The 27703-nt window shown below is 34.1% G+C and overlaps 1 protein-coding gene across 11 annotated transcripts in view; it reads right to left on the reverse strand.

Annotated features, from left to right (window-relative positions):
- Positions 1 to 27703, reverse strand: part of CEP170 (centrosomal protein 170) — a 145151-nt gene that overhangs the window by 19881 nt on the left and 97567 nt on the right. For 6 of the 11 annotated variants that reach the window (XM_036862940.1, XM_036862978.1, XM_036862954.1 and 3 more), the window contains 5 exons: positions 17955 to 18104; positions 16136 to 16216; positions 15018 to 15144; positions 10995 to 12830; positions 3566 to 3800 (listed from right to left, as the gene is read on the reverse strand). In XM_036862940.1, coding sequence (XP_036718835.1) covers positions 3566 to 3800; positions 10995 to 12830; positions 15018 to 15144; positions 16136 to 16216; positions 17955 to 18104 — 2429 coding nt within the window. The remainder of the gene's footprint in view (positions 1 to 3565; positions 3801 to 10994; positions 12831 to 15017; positions 15145 to 16135; positions 16217 to 17954; positions 18105 to 27703) is intronic. The other 5 variants (XM_036862987.1, XM_036862962.1, XM_036862950.1 and 2 more) reach the window with 3 other exon arrangements.

The raw sequence follows: 27703 nt of genomic DNA on the forward strand, positions 1-27703 counted from the left end.
TCAATCTAGAAGGCCTGATCCCAGAGTCCACGATTTTGATCATTCAGCTATACTGCATCCTTATAATTTAGGTTATACCTCCGAGTTCAACAGTATTCTAGGTTCACTCACCATTTCCTGGCAATATCGTCTATGACCACAGCTTCAAGTATTTTCTCTTTGACTTCCAAAACGATGATTCTAGCTCTCATCAGCTTCCTATGTTGCAGAGCCATATGCTTTCACATGGCTGTTCCTTAAGTACCTTAAAGTCAGTATGTCCAAAACGAAGCTTGTCTTCCTTCTTGTCTTTTGTCTTCCTTATTCTTACCAATATCCATTTGAACAACCATGGAGTCATGCTGGCAATCATCAAACGCTGTCAACTGTTACACGTCCATATCTCCACTTGTACCCTCACTACCACTATCTTGTCTCAGGTCTTCAATATCTTGCACATTAACTTCTAGAATAGATTACTAGTGTATCTCTAGGCTCTCTTCTCTCTCAAACAATTCTACAAAATGCCCTTCAGAGTTACCTTCTTTTAATATAGATCTTAAGTTACCTTCCTTTTCAAAAATCTTAAAGTTTCAACATACATAAAATAATGTGCACACTTCGTAGCTGGCATTCAAAGTCTCCTATTATTTAGCTGGCTCTGTATTATCTTCAATTTGGTCACCCATTAACTATATACCTTTACATCTTATACTTGGACAAACTTCATATTTTTTAAAACCTCTTCTGTCACTCTGCCTGTATCAACTGCACACAACACCTTTGCTTCTTTCCTCTGACTCTGAACTGAGGACATCCATGTCTAAGTCATCTTTACAGTTCACTCATGCTAAACACTACATCCTGCTCATAGGAGTTGCTTAGGAATTCTTTGTTGAGTGGACGGGGATTACACGCATATATACAATATATATAAAGAACTTATGCATATAAAAACTTGATCCAAAACAAAACTGCAGAGGTGTAAAGATGCAAGAGGATCTCACCTTTGCAAATAATACCTTCAATCAACATTAGGATAAAATATTATATTGCCTTTATGATTTAATCCTCTCCTATAACATATCTATAATGAACTGGTTGTTAAACCTTAAAATAAAATATTGTTAACTAGAACTCTCTCCTAAAAAATTTAATGTTACAGTGGAATGTGTAATAATGAATCTAAAACACTGAAATATCTTTAAGTGCACTGTGATTCAAATGAGAATTATGTAATCTTCCAGTATAATTTTTAGGTTAAATGTATTATATTTGATAATTTGTAAAGGTGGTATTATAGCTTTGTTTACCCTGAAATTCATAAAGGTATAATCTAAGAAATTCCTAAGGGAAGCAAATCTGTATCTGTGTTATAATGGAGAAACTGGGACAAGCGCTATCGAAAGCACATGTATCGGGGGTACCTGGAAAAAAGTTTCCTCTTTAAATTGAAAGACTAAATATATTATATTTTGCTTATATTCTTTATATTCCAGATGGAATTTTTGTGCTTTAAGTTTAAACGAAGGTAAATAATTACTATGTACAGACTTACAAAGTGCTCGTTTAGTAATATAGCTCTAAAATCTAAGCAAATAGAGTATGACAAAGCATAAAACATTTTGTAATAAATTAAAATCATTATTGTGCTTTTCAAATAAAAGTATCTTTACCTATTACTCTTTAAAAAGTATTGCTCCAGCATGTGAGTTTTCTTAAGTGAAAGTGGTAGCCAATTTAAAGAAATAAAGCTATGTATTTCTCCATTCTATTTAGTATGTGATTCATAGTTATTTGAAAATAAATTTCCTCATATTAAGCAAACTTATCAGCGTCTTATAGGAACATTAAATATCAACATTAACTTTCTTTCCTTGCATACTTCCTATCTTCCGCCCGCCTTTTTAAATTTCTTAATAAACAAAAAGAACTTTCTCTTGCTTTGAGATGTATGGCTGAAAAATATACCTTGAAAAATTAAATCCCAATAGCAAGTTTTATTAGCATAATGCTACTAAGAAACTGGAGGAAAAAGGCATGAAATCATTAGAGGTTAAATAGCTTAGCTTTAGAGTACTACTATAGATAATAAAATATACATAGACAAGGGTAATAAAATGCACATACTAACAAAATAAAACTAAGTGAAAATATAACAGACAGTTCTTATTCACTTTCCCCTTTGTATCATAATTCTTTTCTGTTTAGGGGCAGGGAAGTGGGTTTGGCCCAGAAGAACGTGTTTAGGTGTCCTAGTTTGGGGTAGACAGCTTGAGACGCAAAGCCTCCTAAGAAAAAGCAGAACACTCTAGTTCCCCCAGGTACCCCTTGAGCTCACGTGGTGAGACTTCTGCATGGGAAGGAGAAAAATGATGAGACAAGAGCAAGGCCTGCTGTTGCCAGCTGTGCCCACAAGAAAAAATGCAGTGTCAAGATTCTCTCACTAACAGGAGTTTTGTGGGCCCATAATAATTCATGGATCCCAAAGCACATATATGCCTGTACTCTAATCAGAACTGGTTTACAATGCTTCAATAATTATTGTCATTTATATGGCCAAAAAACAATGTTTAAGCAGCACAATGAGATTAGAAGGGCATGTTCTTTAAGAACTAAAAGCAATCACAAGTGAACAGTCATTAAAGACAAAAAAAAACCAAAAAACCAAAAAAACATTAAACTAATGAGCCAGAAAAAAACAATTCACAGAAGTCCACAGAGTAAAGAAAACAAAAGATGAACATCATAAAATCATCATAAAAGTTTTTTTAAAAAGCATTTATGAATTATTATAAATAAATTCTTTAATAAATGTTGTCAAGTATAAAACTTGAAGATTAGGGTCTTAAACTAAAGGCAGAAATAATTTTAGCATGTACACAGTGAAAATGTTTAGGTAACATGTGGCATACTGCCGTAAAATTTAATACCTTACAAACTTAAAAAACCCTTAACTACTATAGCATTTATTTGAGTAGAGCCTCTCTTTAATGTTCAACTACAATGTTATCAATTAAAAATCACATCTGCAGCATGAATTTTACTTTTTATTATGTAATCTTAAGGTTATTATAAATACATTTATTTAACATTCAAAATATTATTTTCATTTAATTATTAAAGGATTGTACTGACTGTATCTAATGAACACACCAAAGTGTGAGTAATAATCTGACTAACTCTAATTCTCCACAGAGAACATTAGCAACATCTCTAACAAGTACACTATTACCTCTTTGGAAGGTAAAAGGAAAGTAATCAAAAATTTAGCTGCACAATTCTCAATTATGTAGAGCTGATACTGACTACCTTTCAAAAATTATATTAATTCATCAGTATCTCTACTAGAAATAAGAAAGGGTGGTTTACCAAAATAAATTAATTCTACAATATGTAAGTAGCACTCACATTAAAAATACCATATTAAAAAAAAAAGGATAGACAGTAATACTACCAACAAAACTAAGTTCATAGTTATCTGTGGATTTCATTCCTTGGACTATTAGTACAAACCAAGTAAAAGCTAAACTTGTTATCAAGTTGGAACAATTTCAACTCTTAGAGATAACCCATTAAAACCAACCTGGCTATTTCTTCTCGATGAGCAGTCCAATCGCGGATGTAGTCTTCCTGTTCTTTTATCCGGTGTTTGAATGAAGAACTAGTAGGCATTGCTGACCCAGAGCTCTGCAATCGAGTCGTTTTCAGGGCTGGAGAAGTACGTAGACGGGTATGTTTAGGGGAATTACGGTTTGATCCAAATTCATCTTCTGAGGTGGAAGCATAATCAGTAGGAAAGCGCCTCCATCTTGAATTTACTAAATTAGTTTAATTATTAAAAAAAGAATTATTATGTTATCTTTTAAAAGAGATAAAATAAAAATCATGATTTCAAAAACACCATGAGAGCACACACAGCACAATTTTCAATAACTGATGTACACATACCTCACAAAAACCATAAGTCTACTACTCCTTAAAGATAGAAACATTATACTTTGGTGAATTAAAAACAATGACGAATTAAGAGGAATAGAAAGATCACATTTTCTGTAGCATAGTGAATAAACATTCAGATGAAAAATTCACTAATGACAAACAACTAAGCAAGCTCTATTCATAAATGTTTATTAACTCAGGTACTACTTAATTGCAAATATTTCTCATTTAAGTGACGATATGGTTTTTTTTAATGATAGCAACAACAACAACAGAAATAAAAATAAAGGAAAAGATTTCCTCATGCCACATGGACTTTCAACATGGAGATGGTAAAAACCCTCTTTTCCCAACATACAAATATGCATAATTCCTGCTGTGGAAATTATGCCTTATGGCAGGAAAAAAAAACATTACCTCTGTCATTCAACATCCTGTTATGCTATGATTGGAAAAAATCTTTTTACACGGTAAAAACACAACAAAGCATCTTCAGTACAACTGCTGCTTTGACACTGAAAGCATATGGTGAAAGCAGACAATGGCAATAAAACCTACAAGCTATTCTCACAACCACTGACATTTATGGCACAGAAGATACTGACAATAGTCACATTAAAGAAAGTGGCAATCACTTTCTTATTTAAGGTTAGTAAAGATTTAAAAAATGGTTTTGCTGACACATTTGAAAATCAGAAGACAAATTAATGCAGACAGATCACTACTACTGTTAATATAAGAATCAAACATAAAGTGTGAAGCATAAAGAGGTAAAAAACAGGGAGATAACGGCTAATTCATGGTAAACTTCAAAAGGGCAGGAATTATGCCTATTTAAGCCACTAACATGTACCTAGCACTTAGCAGAGTGTCCGGCTAACAAATGTTTAATAAATATTTTTGAATAAATGAATTAATTCCTAGATACTGACCATTTCCTTTTCTCAAATTAGAAAAAACTAGTAAAAAGCATGAGATGTTTTTGGTGGCTAAAGTGATAAAACCTTAGCTCCTGCTATAAGTTCCAACTGCTATTAATATTAGAAGAGTTTTACCTCTCTCTCTCTCTTTTAAAACAGAAACTGCCTCTAGGCTGTGTAGGTTTGTGAAGTCTAGAATTCCTTCATACTACTCCACTAGAATTTTATGCCTTTCCGGTCTTTTCCTCCCCTAACTACATTTTTGCCTGGGGCTCTGTAAGGCTGAGTTGGCTCTCAAATAAAATTGATACACACTGCCCCCAGAACTGCTTTAAGAACAGAGAAAAAGAAATCTGTAATCAGGACTACATCATAAATCAGAGCCTACCCATTTGTCTGGATTCAAACTCCTATTTGACAGAATGAAGATAGGCAGAAACTTCACGGCTTTCTGTAAAAGTGTACGCAAATACATATATGGAACTCCAGGTAATTAATCATAGAGTTTTTTGAAGGGGGTAATAAATATAATTTCTGATTTTAACATTATAATTCATTAACATAAATATTACTTTTACCATGGTGGAAATTTACTCATTTCTAGACATCTGAAAACTCCTTAAGTTGAACTGACCCTGAGACGTGAAAACAATTTTAGGAAAAGTTAAGGAACAAGAACAAAGAAGTTTTTTTAAAAAACAGAAATATGGCAAGGCAATTAGATATATGGCAAACAAATCTGTACTTTTTAATAAAGGCATTTCATTAAATGATAAATGCTTTTTATTTTGCTATCCTAGAATATGATTCATAAAAGGAAATTCATAAATAAAAAAAGATTATTTGTTAGACTAAAGTTCCTGATTTTTGATGTGGAAACTATGTAACCATACCTAAAACTGAAAATTGGAGAGAAGACAAAACCAATAACAAAGAGTTTTAATAAACTGCAGAAGATATGAAAACATAAGCAGGTATTATGGAACTCAGGTAGTTAATGTAGAGGTAATTCAGAGAGAATGGCATCAACGGCTGATAGATTTCATGAGTGGCAGAGCGCATGAAAGCAGAATGAGAAAGTGAGAACCAAGTGTTAAATGTCAGGAGACAATGTATAAGTTGAGCCACATTAGAATTTAATTTTAACAGTCTAAGTCTTGAGGTCAGAGAATCATTACATTTTGGAGAAAAGAATAAAAGAGAAACTTCTTTTTCAAATGAAATTCATAAACTTTCCACCTATTTTTATAGGTCTATCTAGAATCCAGTAAGAATACTGAAGCTTCTAATAATAACTTTTAAAGGGGGAGAGGCAATATGGGGGCCTGGTGGGAGGCACAAACTATTGGGTATAAGATGGGCTCAAGGATGTATTATTATACAACATGGGGAATATAGTCAATATTTTGTAATAACTGTAAGTGAAAAGTAACCTTTAAAATTATATAAAAAATTAAAAAATAATGGAAGGAAGGAAGGGAGGGAGGGAGGGAGGAATGAAGGAAAATAAAAAGAAAAGCAACCAAAAGAACAAAGCATATTTTAAAACCTGAAAGGTAACATATTTAGGTTTGTTCTCCTGAAATTGAGAGATAAAATAAGTAGGACATAGCAGAAAATGAAAATATGATTAATAAGTCTTCGAACAATTAAAGGTTACCTTTACCAATGGAAAGCATATCATACATGGTGTGCTATGAAGCAAAGCTCGAGTTAACCTCTGGACAAAACTTGGCTTGTGTAACAGCAAAGTGTAGAACTGAGAAGTGAAATGATGACTACTGGTGAAAAAGGGACTGGGAAAGGGAGTTTAAAGCCAGGACCTCTGACCTGTTATTTGTCGAAGAACTTCTCTAAAGGGACTGGGAAAGGGAGTTTAAAGCCAGGACCTCTGACCTGTTACTTGTCGAAGAACTTCTCTCAATACCTTTGCGTTCTTAATCTTTGCTTCCAAACTGTAGCATCAATACATTTTATCTGAAGAAAAATCCCTATAATCTGCTAGCTATTGCAGAGCAAACTTCAAGTAAAAATGTTTTTAACTTTCCCCAGTGCCTTCTTATTTCATAGAATTTTAGAATAAAATGACCTTAGACATTAGATAGTCCAAATTCTTGAATTTACAGATAAAAATCAGGCCTAGAAAGGTCTTGCATTGCTTAAATCAAAGTTTAAGCCAGGTCTACTGACTTCCAGAGTGCAAAATTCGTTCCAAGTGCTTTACAAAAAATAAATATTTTATATTTTTAAAAAAAAACATTTCAAGTTAGACTAATTAAAAAAAAAAAAAGACATCCTAGACTTCTCATAGAATGACTGTTTTTGTGATTTTTTTTTTTTTACCAGTGCTGAAAAATTTTTTTACTTTTTTCTTGAATTTCATCCTGCTTGGGTAAAATCATTTAGAGAATCAAATGTAATTTTATATCATTAGGCTTATTTCATACATTGGTACTAATAAGGCATTTCAGATAAATCCTTAAATTGAAAATTTGTATTGAAGGTATCTGAAATGCCAATCTCTAAGAAGCTTCTTGGGTTGATGAAGTGCTAGACAGCACATATAATAAAATGAGAAAAAGTTCTAAGATGGGCTTAATTAATTTTGTAGCTAACCTGAAAATTATTTTAGTTACATTATTTAAAAAGACTTTAGTTATAAAATTATGCAACACTCCCTTTGTGGAAGTAATAAACTACTACATTTCACTAAGAAAACATACTATCTATGATGTATAAATAACTTAAAAAGGGAAAAAGAGTTATTCGGATCATTTATCTGTGACTGTTTTGATTTCTTTTACTGTTAACCAAAACTCTGTTGACATCAAAACACATCCACATCTACAGATGTAACAAATACATTTCAGAAAACAAACATTGCATCTTCATACTTATATCAGAATATTTTTGTGGGAAATTAAGCCACAAACACGTTTTACATGTATATTTATAAGCAAGTAGCAGTAAGACCATTTGAGGGAAAAAATCCCTGACAGTGTTCTGTATTGGCCTTTGACCTGAGAAAAAATAACTCAAGCCATGCATGCCCAACTTTTAACTCCTACCACCTATAAATTTTGAGGATTATAATAAAAGTGGGAAAGCAAATGGTCTAAAAAAATTCTAAGGATGTTAACATGATTTTTAAAATTTTTAGAATGTGTACTTAAAACATAATGAAAACCAACTGCTTTATTTTGATAATTCAGGGTGCTAAGTTTTAAATGTATCGTATGAAAATAAATCTGGATATTTTAATATAACTTCATACTGAAGGATCATTGAAGAAATTTTGGTGGTGTGGGGGGAAACTAAACTCCTAAAAACAAATTACATCAGAATTAAAGAAGCATAAAAGAAACCTTCCTCTTAATTTTGCTAAATCCGAGATTTCCATGCTTCTATTTTTATCACATATATTTCTTTGAAAAGCTTTTTTTAACATAGGTTAAAATACAGAATTTGAAGCTTTATAGAATTGTTTTTACATGTGACAATTTGGACATCACAGGCTCTAAGTTCAGATACTTCTAAGATCTTTGAAGTTTATAGTGTGAATAGCAACACTGAAAAGTATGGTTTCACATTCTTTTAAATCATATTTCAAAAGCTATGAATTTTTATTTTCTTTTTCCATTCAAGATTTATAATTATATTAAGTAGAAATGTCATAATATCAAAGACACCTCAATTAGGAAAATCAAAAAAGTATGTTTGTTTGTTTTAATTTTTACTACCTACCACATGTAACTATTTTAGTATGTTACCCTGACTGAAAGACCCTGGTCATTGTCCTAGATAGGATATAAAACTGTAAATGGGCATCTTGAGAGAATCTGAATATATAATCCTGGATCACAATGTGGCTTCAGGCTCAATAAGGTGGAAAAGAGAACATGAACTTGGTAAAACATCATAATTACAAAGATTATGGTGAACAATACCAAAATCTTTATACTGTATATTGGCCTTATATATATTCATGATAATAATCCAATAGAGTCCAGCTGTCCTCTGGAAGCTTGCACACAAGTAGAGACTATTTCTCAGAGCTAGACTGGTTGTGGTCAAAAAAGCAATAGGTTGGGAATTAAAAGCCTTGGATTCTCAACCTGTTCTTGCTATATATATCTATGTGACCAGGGCAGGTTATTCCATCTCTTGGCCTTAGTTCCCTAAACTGAATAACCCCTCGAACTATTAAATTCCATGACTCTAATTATTTAATATACTGCTAGTAAGTATGGAGAAGGCCAAGATCACACACATCCGTTTGCCCTAGGAAATTTCATTAAGCAATTCAAGGTACTTTTTGGACATAGAAAGATGTTTATCAAGTTCTGTATTCAAAGAAGCAAGAAACAAAATATATCTTTAAAGATATATATATATATATACACACACACATATATGGCATCTTACAGCTGTTTCTTAGACTTGCTGAAGTAATCATATTTGGTTTGCATCTCAAATAAGCCCCTCTGGTAAACACTGAGGAATAAAATCAGATCACTCATGCGTTAAGAGCTAGATAACTAGTACCGAAGGAAGAGTTACCAAGAGTTTCATGCTACTTGGTAACATACAACTTACGTCACAGCTTACGTTAAGACAGGAGAATACTTAAACATTTTTATGTACTTAAATAGACATGAGGTGAAGAAACAAGCAATGTGGCAGAAGAAATCTGGTAAGAGTACACACCATAGAATGCAGCACAAAGGAACTGTGAACTGAAGAAGCAGAGCCACATGGAACAAGAGATAACAACACTGGGGAAACATAAATCAAGTGAGAGTACTTTTAAAATACTTGGCAACAAACCCATGAACCACCAACCAAAGCTTGAAGTGTAGAAACAAGGAGGACAACAGTAATAACGGAAATGTCATCTATTCTTTTGGAATCAGGACTGTATGTTATCTATCTTCAGCTTACATCCATGATGATCATCATCACCTCACCCATAGACCAGGAGAGAGATGGAATGTGAATGGAGTGGAGGAAAGCAGCAGTGAAGAGGAGAGAGGAGGAACAAAAAATGAAAAAAATAACACTTGCCAAGTACCACTAGTTTTGGGTCTTGTAGGCTGTACTGTGACAGAAGTAAAAATTAAAAAAAAAAAAAAGATTGCACACCAACTTTCCCCTTTACTCTTCACTCAAGACTTAGGGCTCACTAAGATGATTGATGAAAATGAATCTTCAAGTCTTTTAACAGCTGGTTTCCCCTCAACTGTCCTTTTCAGCCACACCCACATATGAAGCTGATTATGAAGTAATGAGACCATGTTTACAGGACACACACCAATATCTGTCTGAGTACTCTTTGGTCACATATGTATTCTCACTGGCTATGGCTTTGAATATGAAGTATATAAACAGACAAATATGCCAGAAGCAGTTAATTCTGGTGGGGAGAAAGTAGCTTTTGTAATTATTACAATCAATGACAGCTAATTACTATAGTTAAATGATATAACGGCACCTTATGAGATAATGCTCATAACCAGTTAAATTTCTATAGCCCAGTTTCGCCCACGTGCTTAGTGACTGTCTCTCAAATCCATCTTCTTTCACTGCAATAAATTAAGGATCAGTTTTCACCTGCCCCGACCATAAACAGATTTAACTTAAAAAAATACAAGACGTTTCAAAATAAATGGGAAAAAAGGCTAAAACTGATTATTTCATTTAGCTCTGAAAGGAGTAATAAAGGGTATACTGCTTTTCTTCAGACTCTTAGAATTATGTGAAGATGTTTAAAAGTTAAACATGTTTTTACAAACACAACATTAATTTTTATTAATTTCTATTATATAAACTAGATAATAATTCCTAATCTAACTCTGACACACAAATCCAGATACCTCACCAACTAGACAATTAAAATTCCCAAATCGGCTCAATATACTTCTAATTTTGAAATCACTATTTTGCACCAGGACATTAATTGGAAGTGTGTATAACTTCTGAATTTTCCATTTACTAAGCTAAATAAAGTAATTTTTATAGGAACAAAACCCTCTACAGCATGACCTTTCTGCTGAAAATTTTGGGAATCAACACTAATATTTAATTTTTAAAAAAAGGAGTCCCAAAACATAAAAGAAATATGCTAATATTATAAAAAGTCTGGATCCAATTTACCTGAAGGAGAGCCATGTGTTGAGGTCATACTTTTGACCTTGGAGTCAGAGAGTCGAGAGATACTGTTAGCTCTAATTCTAGGAGAAAATTTATCTGAAGGTACTAATCTGGCTCCACTTCTAATGATGGCTTCTGCGGTCCGTGAAGAGGCACTGCTTCTAGAGATTGTTGCTTCAGAGTCACTGCGAGCTGATAATGAGCCAAGCCTTGTTCTACGAGGCTGAGCTAACAAATCAATCCTAGAAATGTTACGCCTTCCTGTGGGAGGTTTCGATGTCGAACTTGTTGTGGACACTTCAGAAGCCACAGATGCTTTGTCAGCATCGGCGAGTTCACTGTCTGAAGCTTCACCAAGTCGGGCTCTGCGCAAGAGGGAAGTCCTGGTGGGTCGTGGCCTTGGGAGAGTGGTTGATTTACTGGATGCACCAGGTGCTCCAGGAGAAGTCTTGGACTTAGTTACTTTACTTCCTTCCAGTTTGGAATGTGCATGCTCATCCGTTGAGGTAAGTGGAGTCCTTCCGTGAGATTTACAAGAGTAAGTTTCCTGATCAGACGACATAACATCAGAGATGGCTGAATGAGGTACACTAGAGGTTTGGTCATCATCTGTTAAATCTACTGAAGGCTGCCTTATTCTTCCACTGGACTGCACAAATTTACGACCCTCTGCCCTAGAACCTACGTCTGTGGAACGACTTTTTGTTTTCTTTTCAATTTTCTCCCTAGCACCTGAAGATGATGACTTTGTAACATCTTTGGAAGGAGAACCTGTGGAACACCTGTCTTTATAGAGACTAGTGAAACTCTTTCGCTTCTGGGTTGACTTTCTTTCAGTCTCTCCAGTAACCAGACTGATGGTACTAGCTGTGTCCACATCAGATTCAGGTGAAATGGAGTTGTCTCTGTTATAACTGGGAGTATCTGGGCCTTCATCAGTTTTATTATCTTCACGCAGTTTAGCTTCTAGAAAAGCCATTACTGCTTCTGTGTCTTTTAGAATAAGGGTTGTGTCCAAACTAGAATCAGTATCCATAGAATCACTTCTTTCTCGTATTCTGCTGGCAGTTGTTAACGCTAAAGAAGAGGATGTAGATGAAGCCTGTTTATTTATATGGGGAATAAGTTCTATGGGTATGTTGGGGCTAGGTTTCTCTATAGTGAAGCTTCCTTGCCGCACTAATGACTTGGAGGATTCCTTCTTGTCTCCTCCCTTTGAAGTCTGACTTTTCAGAATTTCCTCAGCTTTTCTTCGTTTACCCTCGTTTTGTATCACTCTTTCTCCTTTGCTTGTAGAAAGTCCTGGAATTTTTTCTTGAGGTTGTGACTCCTGTTTAAAAGGTTCCTCCCTACATCTATCTATCTGACCTGAAATATTTTTTGAAGAAGATAATTTAGTAGGTGTCCACTGTGCCTGTTCCTTTTGTTCTTGTTGCTGGATTTTAGCTAATGTTTGCTTTACAAAAGAAGCTTCCTTATCAGTTTCACTTTTCTCCTTTCCAGAATAAGAGCTGCCTAAGTGAAGCAGGGTTTTATTATCTCCACCACTTTTAAGAGTCTCACCATTTACTGCCCTGTTCATTTTACTCAGGGCTCTCTCAGCATCCTGTTTATCTTTCTGGTATACCTGTGTAGGTGCTTCTTTCTCCTGAAGTTCCGTGTCTTGCTTTTCTCCTATCTCTGACCTCTGTGCTATAACCTTTGTTCTGGAGCTCTCAAGAGACTTCTCTTCATTTGGAAGCTGGGGAAGGGTTCGTCTCTTTCTCTCTCCCTGACTAGCCAAGGAAGTTGTTGAGCCAGTACTTCTCACTGAAAGGCCAGATTCACTGATATCTGTATCTATAAAATAAAACAACAAATAAGGAACTTACTGGGGCAAACGAGTACCATATTACCTTAGATTCTGAAGTTAAGAAATGGCTTAAGTATAAAGTAAAACTTTGAATAAATAAGCCAACATTGTGACAGTGTAGTTTAAAAAGAAAATACAACGCCAAAATGCACAAATAGGTAGATTACTAATAGGAGAGTCAAGAAAGCAAATTGTGTGAGATGAAAATCAGGGTCATCTGATCTTAAACCTACATCTGTTGCTCTCTTTTTTCGCTTAATGTGTTTTATGGCAGAGAAGTTTACTGTGTTCATTCTTGCTTTTGTGACTTGTCCCATCTGTGAAGTTTTGCTCACAAAAAATGGACTCTATGTAGGGTACATAGAATTGCAAAAATAATGACTAATAAACACTGTTTATTTGTTATACTTTGAATTACATAGTAAAGAATAATAATACACCTGGTTTTTAATAAGCATTATTATCTACTGAAAGAATGACAAGTTTGGATTTCCAAAGTAAAACAGAAAATGTAGAATTTTAACAAGGTTTTCTAAAAAAAAAAGTCAAAGCTCATTAAAAGATTTTTAAAAATTATAAGAACGGAAAAAAGGTGACAGGACTTGCCATAATTTTACAAACTGAGGTATTTTTAAATTATGATCTTCTGGTATATTAAAGCCTCAAACTGAGAAGCCAATGAGAAAATATATAACTTTGATGTTTCCATGTGAGAGACTTTGAGAATACTACTTAAGGAGGACTTTCCTGACTGCTTATAAATGGAATGTATTTCTGAGAAAAGGGATCTTTTTAGGGAAATATAAATTAACATATAAAGCATTTAAATCTTTTGGGGATAAGTGGGAAAAAGATACTAGATATAGCTTCTGTGGGTCTTTTCTTCCCTTTATAATTCTAAAATTTTAGCATTTAAACTTCATAGCAATACTATGGTTATAATGCAGGAAAATACCTAATAACTTACTGATGTAACTTTAATTTAGCAATTAATCATGTTATTTGGTTATGTCTTATCTCCTTAGTGCTACTTGAAGCACTAAACTGTAATAGCTATTTTATCTTTTTGTATTTTTCTAGGATTTCTCACACTGTCCTGGCTCCTAACACACACTCAATGAATATTTGACGAGAACATTTTAGATTATAAGTAGATTTATCAGCTTATCTAAGTAAGTTCATTTAGAACATGAAACAGGAATGAAATAATGAAGGCCAAGTACTATTGATTTTTATAACAAGTATAAAATTTTGCTTTCCACAGCTAATAATAATTTTATAATGATTCTTTTGTAAATTTGCCTAGCTTCTCTGTCTGTTTTGTTTCCCAAACAGTAATCAGTTTATGTGAACCAAGCTGCAAATTACTCTGTCTTTCCAAAGATTTTTGGTAATATTAAAAATTACTTCTAGCTTCTATGATAAATTATATAGCTTTTCTAGTACACTGATGTGTACCTTGCTCAAATACTTGCTGACTAATGTTTACAAAATTCCTAAACAGATTTCTGGGTGTCACAAGTCAAAGACAAAATAAATTTCTATTTCCATTTCCAATAATACAACTAAGAATACAGGTAAAAAGCCACATACAAATTCTCCTTGAGTTCTATTTTTAATTACGAATGTAATTAACTGAATCTAATAACAAAATCATAAGAGGCATATAATTTTGTGTTTTTTTAAAGAAACTTTATATTTCAGTTCACAGAAATATAATAAAAAGGTAATAAAAATCATATTACATAGGTTTGCAAATGATGTATTAAGTAAATTAAATACATATTAAGTAAATTCTTTTTCATTGAACATATAGCATAAAGTGGCATTTAAATATTTGTTGTGTTAATGAATGGGATAGTTTGGAACTGTGTTAGTCTTATTTTTAAATTTTCATCTATATATGTTGTATACATATAAAGTCACATATAAATTTGTGTGAGTGTGTATATATATGCTTCATCTACAAATTATCTCTTTATCTTCAGTTAGGGGTATATTTTAATGATATCTGCATTTTTATTGAAAATAAAATCTATATTTAGTATGAGCATGAGACTATGTGAATATGTTTATTTAGGTTTAATTTACGTCTCACTATATAGATTTAGCTTATAGTATTTTAAAAATTGATGTATGATTCACAAAAAAAAAGAAAGAAGGAAAGAAAATACCATTCTCTAAAGAAACAGGTACAGACAACTCCATTATCCTTTCTTCTTGATCATGCCTTGTATGATTGGCAGCCAAACTAGCCCATTGTGAAACCCAACGCTTGTTTCCAGATGAAGATGTGCCTTCCTAAAGGAGAGAAACAAGAAAATGCAATGACCTAGTCTGGTCAAATCTGATTCTCGTGTTCACAGAATTCCATTTAGTCATTAAATTCCATTTAACCTATCATACAAAGCAATATTTAAACCTCACATTGATATATTATCATGTACTAAATTTCCTCATATATAAATTGAAGATTTTCTAGGCACCTCTTTTAACTACAACATTATTACTGTGAATGTAGTATAATTTTCTGTACTTATTAAGCACTAACAATGGTACTAAAATAAACTCTTAGAGCTTAAAATTTACTGCTACTAAATAAACTCAGGCATACTACAGTAGCTTTGTGGCTACCACAGTGAAGTTAGTTCTACTCCATTCTACAGAACGGAGAGTTTAAAGACCTATTTCTAAGTTGTTCTCCAGCCCTCTAAATGTTTCCAGGAATCAGATTGGTTCCAGAGTCTCTAGGAGTATTAAATCTCCCAGGTCATGTCTTCAGGGATTTCAAAAACAAACCCAAAGCTTGAGGCTTCTTTCTACAACACTTTAGTACTTCCAGAAGAAGCTAGAAATGACTCAACCTTTAAGGATTTTTGTATAACCAGTCTGAACCTAGACCTGCCCCTGTCTACATCTGTCCTTAAGGCAAGTACTTAATCAACTGTGAAATAGAATTTAATTCATGATATGCTTCCACATACTTATGGATGTATATTGGTAATTCTTAAGACTAGGTCAATCTAGGCATTTAATATGGAAGATCTAGGAGTATAGAAAAAATGTTTCCTCACTGAAAGTTTAAGCCAATGCTTAGTATTGAACCTGTAATGACAACTAAGGAATGGAAAGCTCTGACCAAATTTTATTCTGAATTATTCAAAACAATATTTTATTAAAAGTGTCAAATGACAGGCTAGAAACTGATAAATATTTCATACAGGCTATATACTATATGATTTCAAGAATAATAGATTAAAGTAGTATGTTGTACACATAGTGACATACATACAGTGAAGCCTAAGGGTACCAAAGTCTGCTGAATCTTTGAATTTCCTCCAAGGTTTCGTGGGAGCTGCTCACAGTTCTGAGACTGAAGGAAGTACCAGTACAAATCATGTTAGGAATACCCACAACAGGGTGGGTTTCAAAGACACACATTTATGTAGACTCATTCTGTGCAGACTGTTCTAATGGCTTGTTTAGGTGACTCCTTCAAAGGCAGGTACATACTCAGGCTATATATAAATTTACTTGGCATGGGCTGAAGGGATAGAGAGGAGAAGAGGAAGTCCTACAAGTTCACAATCACCAGCACCCTTTCTAGATTAATCAGAATACTAAAACATTGCTTCAAGTAAGTATCACTCGCTTTCAATAAGTAAATTACGCATCTCATAAAACAGAAATCAAAATAAAAATTCTCTAAGATGAAGGAGGAAAAAAGAATACTAAAATACAGTAATTGTTTTGACAGTTTTCAGGAAATAGTAGACCATAAAGGAAAAATTTTTACATTAATAAGCAAATATATATGTGTATTTAGTTGTCTATAAAGAATACTTACATTTCACACAAATACAATACCTCATTTATATTTTGTTTTATTTATATCTTAAGATTTTATTTTATTTATAGTCAACATTTATTTACTACTTGTATATTTTAAATTAACTCATTTCCTGAAAGGCACTATAAGAATAAGAGAATGAGTTAAGAAATCAAGTCTCCTTAAGGTTCAAATTCTGGCTCCACAAGGTACTAGTTTTAAGACACTGACCAAATTAATTTCTACATACTTCAGTTTCATTATTTGTAAAATGGTACGCAGAAAGCGTCCACTGAATGTTAGATCTTGTTAGTTGAATAAATTATAATTAATTAATAATTCTCAGTCATATACATTTTTTTTTAACACTTCTTTCCGACATATCAGTGTAGAATGAAATTCTAATATTTCTGATAAGGGAATAAACATTTGTTGACTGCATAAATCTCAGACAATTACGATGCTGGGTACTTTCTATGCTTCACATCCTTCCCTGTAAATAGGTTTTATCAAAAATGCCATTTGTATAGATGAGAAAACTGAAGATGAGAGAGGGAAAATGACTGACTCAAAGGTATTCTGTTAAATGTGGCAGTTCTGGGATTCGCACTCAGGTCCTAGAAGCTCTACTATACTACACTGACTCCAAAACTATCTTAACCAAGCCACCCTTAATTAATTTCACATTATTCTAGTTACATCCTGGGCTGCACTACAAGGGCACTTATTTAGGTTTATAAGTTGTATCTATCAGGCACTACCATACACATGCTTCCTGGCATGACAGATCTTTCCATTCCAAATACATGACCTCCTAGAAAGTATATGCAGTGTATATTTTTTTGTCTTATCTCATAATGTCAATTTGATTAGTGAGCATATAGTTCATTAATTGCTTACTGAAATTTAACATTTTCACTCACTGACAAAAGCATATTAATTTAAAGTATTTTACAAGAGGATATATCAATTGTTTATAATAATATACAGTTGACCCTTGAACAAAGGTGGGGGGGGTGAGGGGAATAAGGGTTCCAACCCTCTATGTAGTCAAAAATCCATGTATAACTTTGCAGTTGGCCCTCTGTGTCCATGGTCCCCAATCCTTGGATTCAACCAACCATGGATCATGTACTACCATAGTATGTACCTAGTGAAAAAAAATCTGTGTGTGAGTGGAGCTGTGCAGTTCAAACCCGTGTTGTTCAAGGGTCAGCTGTAATTACAAATGATAAAAATTTATATTTTGTGCATGTAAAAAATATGAGAAAGATGTGTATACCTCTGAGCTGTGAAATCCAGGTGTACTCAGTGGCTTTCTTTCTTCCATTACTACTGCAGCAGAATTGAGAGCCCAATCTTTTACCAGATCTTTATGTTTTTCTTTGATAACAGGCCTATTATAATCTTGATTGTCATCTACTCCAAATACCTAGGAGGAGAAAATTATTTTATAAATGAAAAGTCTGAGTACCAGATTAATATGTGAGTATTATCAGTAACTACAGAGGCAAATAATATTTCAAGTTAATTTCATAGGTAACTTCAGTAATGAGGGAAACTTGTTTAATGATAGGGTAACATCCAATAGGAGTAACAGCTGGAGACGAAAACAGGGCAGTGACAGCTTATGTAAATGTAAATGTCCTTTTTAAACATTTAGCAAAATGTACTATTTGATAATAAATAAGAGATATTCAGGATATTACCTTTGCTTTGTTAAAAGATGTTAATAATGTTAAGCATTACAATAATGCCAAGAGTTAGGAAAGAGTACCACACCACTTCAGCTTGTTTTCAGCTTGTCTCTTTGCTCTGTTATTTTTGAGAAGCATGCTGGAAGCTTAAAGGTATGGCTGATTTTATCTGTTCCTTCCCTAACAGATGCTTAACATTTACATATATGAGTTAAATTTATACATATAGTTTTCTAAGGTCCTAAATGACAGATTTTAACATATGATCTTTGTATAGAATATACCATAATTCTCAAACTTTGTATAGAATATAATTTTTAAACTTAAAGGCCTTTGTTTGAAATGCAGATTCCTGAGTCTGTTCACACAGATCAGCATTTTCAATAAGAAGGCTGTCTATGGTCAACACTTCTGAAATATTCTAAACACAGACACCAACAATCAATCATGTGCCTTTAAGGGCAGTTACCTGAGTCTTACTCATTTATTGGCACATAATAGGCCCTGAATAGACTGGGAAAAGGTTATAACTAAATAAACTTTAACCTTCTGTTTTACTATTAAGCCTACTTTGTTCCCAATGCTTATTATTTACAGGTAATAGTTGTGGCTCTAATTATCACAATAAAGAAAAATAATGTGTTTCAATTAGCACTTTGTAGAAAGGATCTTTAGAACATAACCAAAGAGCCTTCATTTTCTACCAAAAAGGAAAAAACCCTTAGGTTAAACTATTTTCCAGAAACCTTTTTAATGATATAGTATACCTAGCTGATAAATTCTGAAGTCCACATTTAGTAAAGCAGATATCAAATTTTCAAATTCACTAAACTTGGAAATGTTACCACTAGATGGCATTACTTAATATTTAATTCAAATATAACTGTATAGTTTTCAGGAATTATGATTTAATATTCTGTTGAACCACTCAATATTTTAAATTATCTTTGCTTTAAGAGCAAATTGTGTATTAACTTTAAATCAAATATAAATTTTAATAATACATGGAAGCACAGTGTACAGAAGGAAAAAACCAAACCTGCTTCATTTTGCTAAACAGCAGAATTCGTAAGTTTAACAAGAACAGCAATAAAACCTGCTAAGTATACCTTTCCATGTGCTCTGCCTTCAACCCCACTTATAAAGAAAGAAATTAGAACTACTAAGTTATGTGACTATCTTAAAATAAAATTTTAAAATTATTTCTAACTCAAGTCACTGAACTCCACATTTACTGAAGTTTATTTCCTTATTTGTATAATCACTAGAAAAAAATTACAGTTCAAGTTTGGGAGTAAAAGACAAAAATAACCACATGTGATTACTTGCATGTTGCATCTCTCTGGCATGTTAATTTACAAATTACCTTCAGTTAATTTCTGATTTGATGATATTTAATTCTAATAATGGACTTCCAAAACTTGATTTCTTCAAATATCTAAGCACCAGCAGTTTCAAATATATTAAATCTCTCCAAATCGCTTCTGACTCTATTTTGAAATAATAACAAAAGACCCACACACAGAGAACTAATGTTTTTAGGGAGGGGAACTGAAGTTGTACAGAAAGAGTACTCAGATGACTTTCTACAGATTCCTCTTAAAACATTAGAGATAGCTGTGCATATGTATCTGTCAGAGAAGTAGCAATTTATTTTCCAAGCAAGTGATAGGGCCTGAAGTACTGCTGTATGAGCAAAGAAGCCTTCAAAGTTCATATCTGTATTTTTGATAGTGTTTTGAAAAATTAGTAATAGTTACAACTAGCTCAGCTTGAAATCCAAACTGTCATTTTCGTGTCTAGGTACAAAAAATCCACAACTTTCGTGTGAAAACAAAGACAGAAACAGCTATACTGTCTATATACTTTGAAGCTATAATACTTTTCATATCTAAAAAAGTACATATAATCTGACATGCAATATAATGCTTAAACAGAACTTAAGAGCTCCTCAAAGCAGAGACCAAGTTTGCTAGATTTTCTCATCTTTTCATTCTAGATTTTGTCCCTAGGTGATTCCACCCATATCCAAGGCTTCACTTAAATCACCAACTGTAGACAGCTGCTCACCTATCTGCACTTTCTCCTCCTAGATGGCTCAAGGGTATTTCAAATACAGTACACTAACCCAGGCTCATGAATCTCTTCTCTTCCCCACTCTGACCAGGGCTCGATTAAACCCCCAAACCTGATAAGAGTACAAAATCAGGTGTCCCTCACTCAGCTAGGAACTTTTTTAGGCTAGAAGTCTAAACTGAGGAAGGGAGAGAGATCAGATATCTGTCCAACTTTTATGCTTCCACTCTAAGTAGAACCCTCCTCCCCAAGTTTGTCAGTCAGTTTTTAGTTCTTCTGAAGCGCATGGGGAGGAAGGAGGAGTGGTATGGGAAGAGAAAATTTCTTTTTGAACTTATATTCTCTGAGCTCTCTGGGACTGGCAGTTTAAAGATAACTCATTTACCTTAGGGGTTGGGAGTGGCTTTCATGTACTCTCTCCTACAGTTCCCATGAGCCACGTGGATGCATCTCCATACGGGGGAGTGACCTGTGACCCTCCCCACAGCCTCTAGGTTTAGGGTAAGAAGACAGAATTCTGGAACATGTTCTCAATCTTTTCTTTTGAATATGTGTATGTGATATCTGGCATCTCACTTTGGGATTTCACAGCTATATCTCATTGACTACTTTAAACAATTTTAACAACCTGTTACTGAGATATGGTACTTGTTATTTGTAGGCTACTGGGCTCACCACCATAGGGCATTTAATATGTATATAATATAGATATAACTCAGTCCTTGCTCTCGAGGAGTTTAGTCCAAAACAGGAGCTTAGGAAAAAAAAAGAGAATGTCACCTGAACCATGCAGGGGTATTTTGCAGTTAAAACAATATTTCTATAAGAACCAGACAATATTTTTAGATTTTAGTTTTAAATTTAAAGAAACTAAACATTCTTCAGATGATAAAGGGCTAGTATATACAACACAAACCAAGCCTATGAAAAGTTTGCCCTTGGTTTTTCACTAGCATATTACCATTATCGTCATTTTTGTTTAAAAGTTCAGACTGTACTAAAAATGTCCACCGTTTCTAATTCTGAAATTGGAGGTTGGGGAAGGGGGAATAATGGTATATCAAACCAAAGAACACAGGATTAACTTTCATGGGGGTAAATATTCCACCTACTGAATACTTGTAAAGAGAGGTCAAATTACATTTGGCAACCTCAGACATAGGTGGCTTGCTTCTTGTGACAGAAAGTGGAGACAGAAGGGGTGGGGGAAGGGAGAAGACTTAGGCATAGAAATACGATAATACAAATGTAGAGCAAAATGGCAATTCAATAGCAATAGTCTTTTATTTATTAGCTAAAAAATTTTCCAGATCAGTTGAAATTCAGAATTTATCTTCCCACAGAAATGAGAAACATAATAGGTTAAATATCAAGCTTTTGTAGGCCTATTTTAAAATAACAACGGAAGAATGGTACTGCATTAGTATACTGATCATATCAAAGTGTCTAAGTAAAAATGCACTCAAGTTTCACCCTCAGATGATGAGAATGTCTCTTTCTTCAATGAGCAACGACCTCCTGGGTAAGGAGAGCAGGGTCTCTACCAGTTCAAATCAATAGTAGAGGTTCCCATGGCTTATGGAAATCACTTCACACATAAATAGTTCAAGAACTATGCAGAATGCTAGCCACTAACATCAGGGAACAAAATCAGGAAGATTTAATAGAGGAGAATTTTTTTTAACTTGTAATTTTCCATGAAACTCTAATTTCATTTTTAAAATGGAAAGTCCCACAAATTCAGTGGAATAAACTGTTCTGAATGTTTAACATTGTTATTTTTATAACATATTTGTAATCAACTTTTAAATGGAAAATTCAGACAAAATTGTTAGAAAAAAAGGAGTTAAGAATGGGGGTAGGAGAGATATTTTATAATTTATCATGGTATACAAATAAACACATATACATGCATGCTCATGGAGCATTATTCACAATAGCCAAAAGGTAGAAGCAACCCAAATGTCTATTAATGGATGAATGGATAAATAAAATGTGGTATACCCACACAATGGTATATTATTCAGTCATAAAAAGGAATGAAGTGTTGATGCATGCTATAGCATGGATGAACCTTGAAAAGATATGCTAAGTGAAAAGTAGCAAGTCATAAAAGGCCACATACTATGAGATTCCATTTATATGACATGGCCAGAATATGCTAATCCACTGATGCAGAAAGTAGATTAGTGGTTGCCAGGAGCTGGGGGACGGAGGAATCTGAAGTGACTGCTTAATAGGTATGGGATTTCTTTTTAGGGTGATGAAAATGTCCAGGAATTAGACAGTGCTGATGGTTGCATAACACCGTGAATGTACTAAAAATCAATAAACCGCACACTTTAAATGGCTAACATGGCAAATGTCATGTGAATTTTACCTCCGTTTTTTAAAAAGGGCACTATCTGGCCTTATCTTCTTCCTTTTCACCTTTGTCTGGGTAAATCTTTGTCCTCTCCCAAAATCTATCCTACATCCTTGATTCTTCCCATTCCTTAGGAGTCTTACAGCCACAATCTCTTCCCTTTCCATCACTGTTTACGATTCTTTTTCTATTAGCTCCTCCTTTTGTATATTCAAATCACACTCAGGTCTACTCTAATGCTTCTATAGTTAAAATGTCCAATTTCTCTCCTCTTTATGGCTTATTTCATTGTCATGAATTCTTTTCTTTCATCCCTAAAATCTGACTGCTCATCAATGACCATCTTACCTTTCCTTTCTTTGCCAAACAGATTCTTAAGCACTAAGTCGTTAGGTAGGTACCGCTAGAAATGCAAAGGTATCTCTAGTTTTCTACTAATCAAGGCAATTCCCCTGAAACTTATACATTTCTTCTGACACAACCATGTTTCTTAGTACAAGAAATCATGTTTCTTAGTACAAAGAGAAGCTTATAAAACATACAAGGTTTTAAATTATACATTTTAACAAGTTACTTTGAAATCAAGATATAAACTAGTTTCAGCACATAAAATACAGGAAAACCTGTTTGTGGAGGCCTGACTGGATTTAACCAATCTATAAATTCAATGAAATAATTTAGCTAATATATAGCTAACCACATACAAATATTGATAAAAATGAAAAAAGCATGTCAAAAATTTTTCTTTCTCATTCATTCATTCAACAGATATTGAGTGTCTACTACATACCAGGCACTGTTCAAGGCACAAGACATACAGAAATGGTCAAGGCAAATAAGATCATTCTAGAAAGGACAGAAAGAAAGTAAACTAGCTAGAGGTAAGTTCTATAAAGACAATGAAACATGGTAGTAAGAGGGGAATGCTAGGGCTATTTTAGGTAGGGTGGTTAAAAAAAAGCCTCTGAAAGTAAATTATGAGAAGGAGGTAGGCATGCAAAAACAAAACAAAACAAAAAAACCACACAGGGAAGAGCTCATTAGACTAGAGCACAGTAAGTGGAAAGCCCCTTAAAAGCAGGAAAATAAATAAGATCGCATACAATAACAGAGAAAGGAAAACAGGGGCAAACCTATTAAATGTTAAGCTTTTGACTGAAAAAAAGGTGAGGGTTCCCTTATGAAGCTTTGGGAATTAATATAGCAGGATAGGGTTTCCTATACCTAAGAAGAACATGGGGTGCTACGAAGGGGAGAGGAGCATCAATCAGAGTGACCAAAAGTAAATTCTCCTGATAGAAAATTAAAAAAAAAATTGTTCAGTGAAGAGACCGCAAGAAAGAAGATTAGTATAAGAGGAAGAAAAATCAAGCTGTCATAATTTACCTGTTAAGAACCACTATTTGCTTTGGCCCATTAACTCAGATTATTTTCTGGATTGACAGGAAGTAGAAAAAAATGTTAAGTCAAAATCCAAATGCAGCCTCTGTTATCAATGTCCTCTCTTACGACTCAAGCTCTTATTTGATCTCCTATCCTTTAGTTCCCATACATCTTGATTGGGTGTTTGAGTGGACTTTGAACATGCCTCCTTCCTCTGTGTTCTAACTGGCACGCTCTACCTAGATTCTGACTCTGGTTTATCATGGTTCCCTGGCTCTGACTGGGACCTAATGTAAAATCTTGCTGTGAACTAGAGTTTGGAATATCTCCATTCCAAACTGCTTAAACCTGGATCTAGGTTCTCAGCACGGACTTCCTCTGGGCTGACGCACTGCTGTAGATGTTCTTCATTCCACGTTTCCAGTCTTGTTATAGTTCTTCTGGTTCTGGATTTTTCCCTACCACCTGCTGCCTACAGAATCAGCACTGATAGATACAAGGCCCCATGAGGGGAGAGAATATGCTAATAAGAGGTATTTGGGGAGTCAAAACTCAGGAAAGGAGAAGTATCTGGAAGAACTGGTCTATGGTATGAAATTTATGGAGAAGAGAAATACTTTTTCAAAAGAACCTCAAGCCCTCTACAATGACCAATTTTTTCCTTTTCATTTAATATTTAGCTTTCTGTTTTCACTACAAATCTTCCTCATTTAGCTTAAAAGGCTATGAAGCAGCCCTGACAACATCCTCCTCTTCCCTCGGCAGAACTGTGGACGAAGGAGTGGGGAAAGAAACTGGTACTATGATGGGTTCTCTAGGTACCATAGGGAAGTCAAAGGAGGGAGGTCCAGGGGAGATTATCATTGCAATGGAAGATAATTACCTTTAATCCAGGCAGTTAACAGCACTTTCTTATTATAGCGCATCTCCATGTAAGCTTAGATGTAAAACTTAAGAGTTCTTTATAAATAACAGACATTTGTGTTAATATTATAAAAGGTAAATTTGGGGACAAAGCATAAAATAAGCTTATCTACTGATAAACACACAACACAAAAGTACAAACCAAAATGCTGTAATCCCATAACTTGGGGGTTGGGGTGTGGATATCTCAGCACCTTTTAACTACTTAACAATACAACCAACACTGAAAAAGATAATAGGATTTCAGCTTGATCATCTCTTTAAAGAGATCACATTTTAACAGTATGCAACTTCTCCTGAGTTAAGATGGAAACATATGTTCTGCTTATCTTCTCTAGACCCAGAAATACAATGTATTTTGGGGAAAAACTGAAAAGGCATTCTAGTGCTTATCATATTTAATATCAGTGTATCATGTAACACTGCTGCTTACTCAACTTTTTGAGTAAGTGAGTTTTTGACTCCAAGATACTATTTTCTTTTGGTTTTCTCTTAGTCCTCTGTTTGATCCTCCTTTATTCACTCTTATTCCTTTGTCCACCCACACTGGTGTTGCTAAAAATTTCATACTTTGCCTCTTCTCACGCTATACATTCTTTCCAAGTGATCTCATCTATTATTCTGCATTCACATCTACTCTCTTATAATTCCAAAACTGTTATTTTAGCCCAGACCTTTGTATCTTTCCTAAGATCCAGACCTTTATATCCAACTGACTACTGGACATGTCAGCAGCTTTTTAATTGCCTTCTCTGCTTCCAGCCTTTCCAATTTTCAATCCATTCTTCACACTTACAACAGTGATTTGCACATCACTGCCAGATTTAAAAGCTTTCAATGATTCACCACTGCCTTTAGCATTAAAAAATCTAAAGGTCTTCGTATGATATGTAGGGGCCTTCAAGATCTAGTCCAATCTCATCTCTCTAAAAGTAACTGTGGTCCTCTGAACAAGTCCTCTACCCTCCTGTGCTTTTGAAAAGGTTGCTCCATATTTTTGGAAAACCCTCCTTGACCATACCTGTTAAAGGATTAATTCCACATGTTTCAAAATGAGCTCAGTTGGCAATTAAATTCAATATTTATTGAGGACATTTTATATACCAGGCACTAGGTTCCTGCAGTCATGAAGTTTATATTCTTGTGTGCAGACGCATGCGTGTGTGTGTTATAGTGGAGTGGGGAGGCAGATAAATAAATAAGAAACTATCAACTGATTAAAAAGCTTATGATTAAAATGAAACAAGCTGATTTGACAATGACTAGGGAGGTTTCCTTAGATTGGATAGCTAAAGACTTCTCTGAGGAAAAGATATTTAACCTGAGATCCCCTCACGTAAGCTATTGGTACCCTTCCTTGAACAGTTTGTTTATCAAAGCATTCATCATACCGTTTTTAATTCATATGTTTTCACTTGTGTATTTCCGTCCCTCCACATACTTAGTTATTGAGGGGAAGAACTCTGTCTTTTCAGTTTCAATCTCTCTCTCCTAACACAAAGCCTGGCACATGGTTGATGTTGAATAAAGGTTGATAAAAGTATAAATTAATGAAATAAACCAGCTCTCAAATAAGGGAGTAAAAAGGGAAAGAGACCACATTTTTTCAGGACCAAACAACAATTAAATTCAGACGGACAACAGCTGATGGTCCCAACTTCCATCCCACACATCCTAACTTCAAAAGGGAGAAAATGGATGACAGAGCTTACCCAAGCAATTCGATATGATGCTTGAATCTACTCCCATCCTCCCAAAGTCCTTCTTATGCCTTGATTCTGACTATTTTTGGTCTTTGTTTTCTTCAGGCCCACAGGTTACCTCATTTTCTTCAGACATTTGTTTCCCCAGAGCCTGACTTTAGTTAGCCTGAATCTGACCTCTAGCTTTAACCACAGCTAGTAGAATCTCAGCTCTTTTTCTTTGGTATTCACAAGATAATGTAGTGATTCTTGTTTTTCCCTAGACTTACGGTCTTAGCTTTGTTTTCTGGTTTATACAAACCAAGAATGACTCTGAATTATCTACTTAGTCACATCCTGACATTATTCCCTTAAATGAATCCTGCTTTAAAATCTTGGTTTCCTTTATCCATAGTTTGACCATATAATTTGTCATGGAAACTGGGGCTCTTTTTGAAAATGAAAAAAAGATGCTTATGATAATTATAGACAGCAGGTATACACCAGGTTTTGTGGTCCCTCTCTCTATCCAGCAGTTTACTTTTAAAGAGTCTCATCTGCAACAGTGACTTCTTTCTTGGCTTTCTGCTATTCTGGCCAGGCTATTCCCTTGCACTGTACCTTCCACTTGAGCTTCAGATTTGGCCCTTTCAATGCTGAGGAACTTTTCAGGATTAATCAATACCTAGTGTAGAGATTCATATGTGGAAACTCCTAGTAAGGGTAATAACATAGCTAACATTTATAGACCTTTTAGTATAAGATAGGCATTGTAATAAGACTTTTATATATTTTATTGAATTCTTTTCATAACTTAGTGAAATCTCCAGTTTATTAAAAAAATAAACACAGGCTTAAAGAGGTTAGTTTACTCGAGTTTACTCAATGTACTTATATCTAGTAC

Source organism: Balaenoptera musculus, chromosome 1, assembly GCF_009873245.2.
Source record: "Balaenoptera musculus isolate JJ_BM4_2016_0621 chromosome 1, mBalMus1.pri.v3, whole genome shotgun sequence".
Classification (NCBI taxonomy): domain Eukaryota; kingdom Metazoa; phylum Chordata; class Mammalia; order Artiodactyla; family Balaenopteridae; genus Balaenoptera; species Balaenoptera musculus.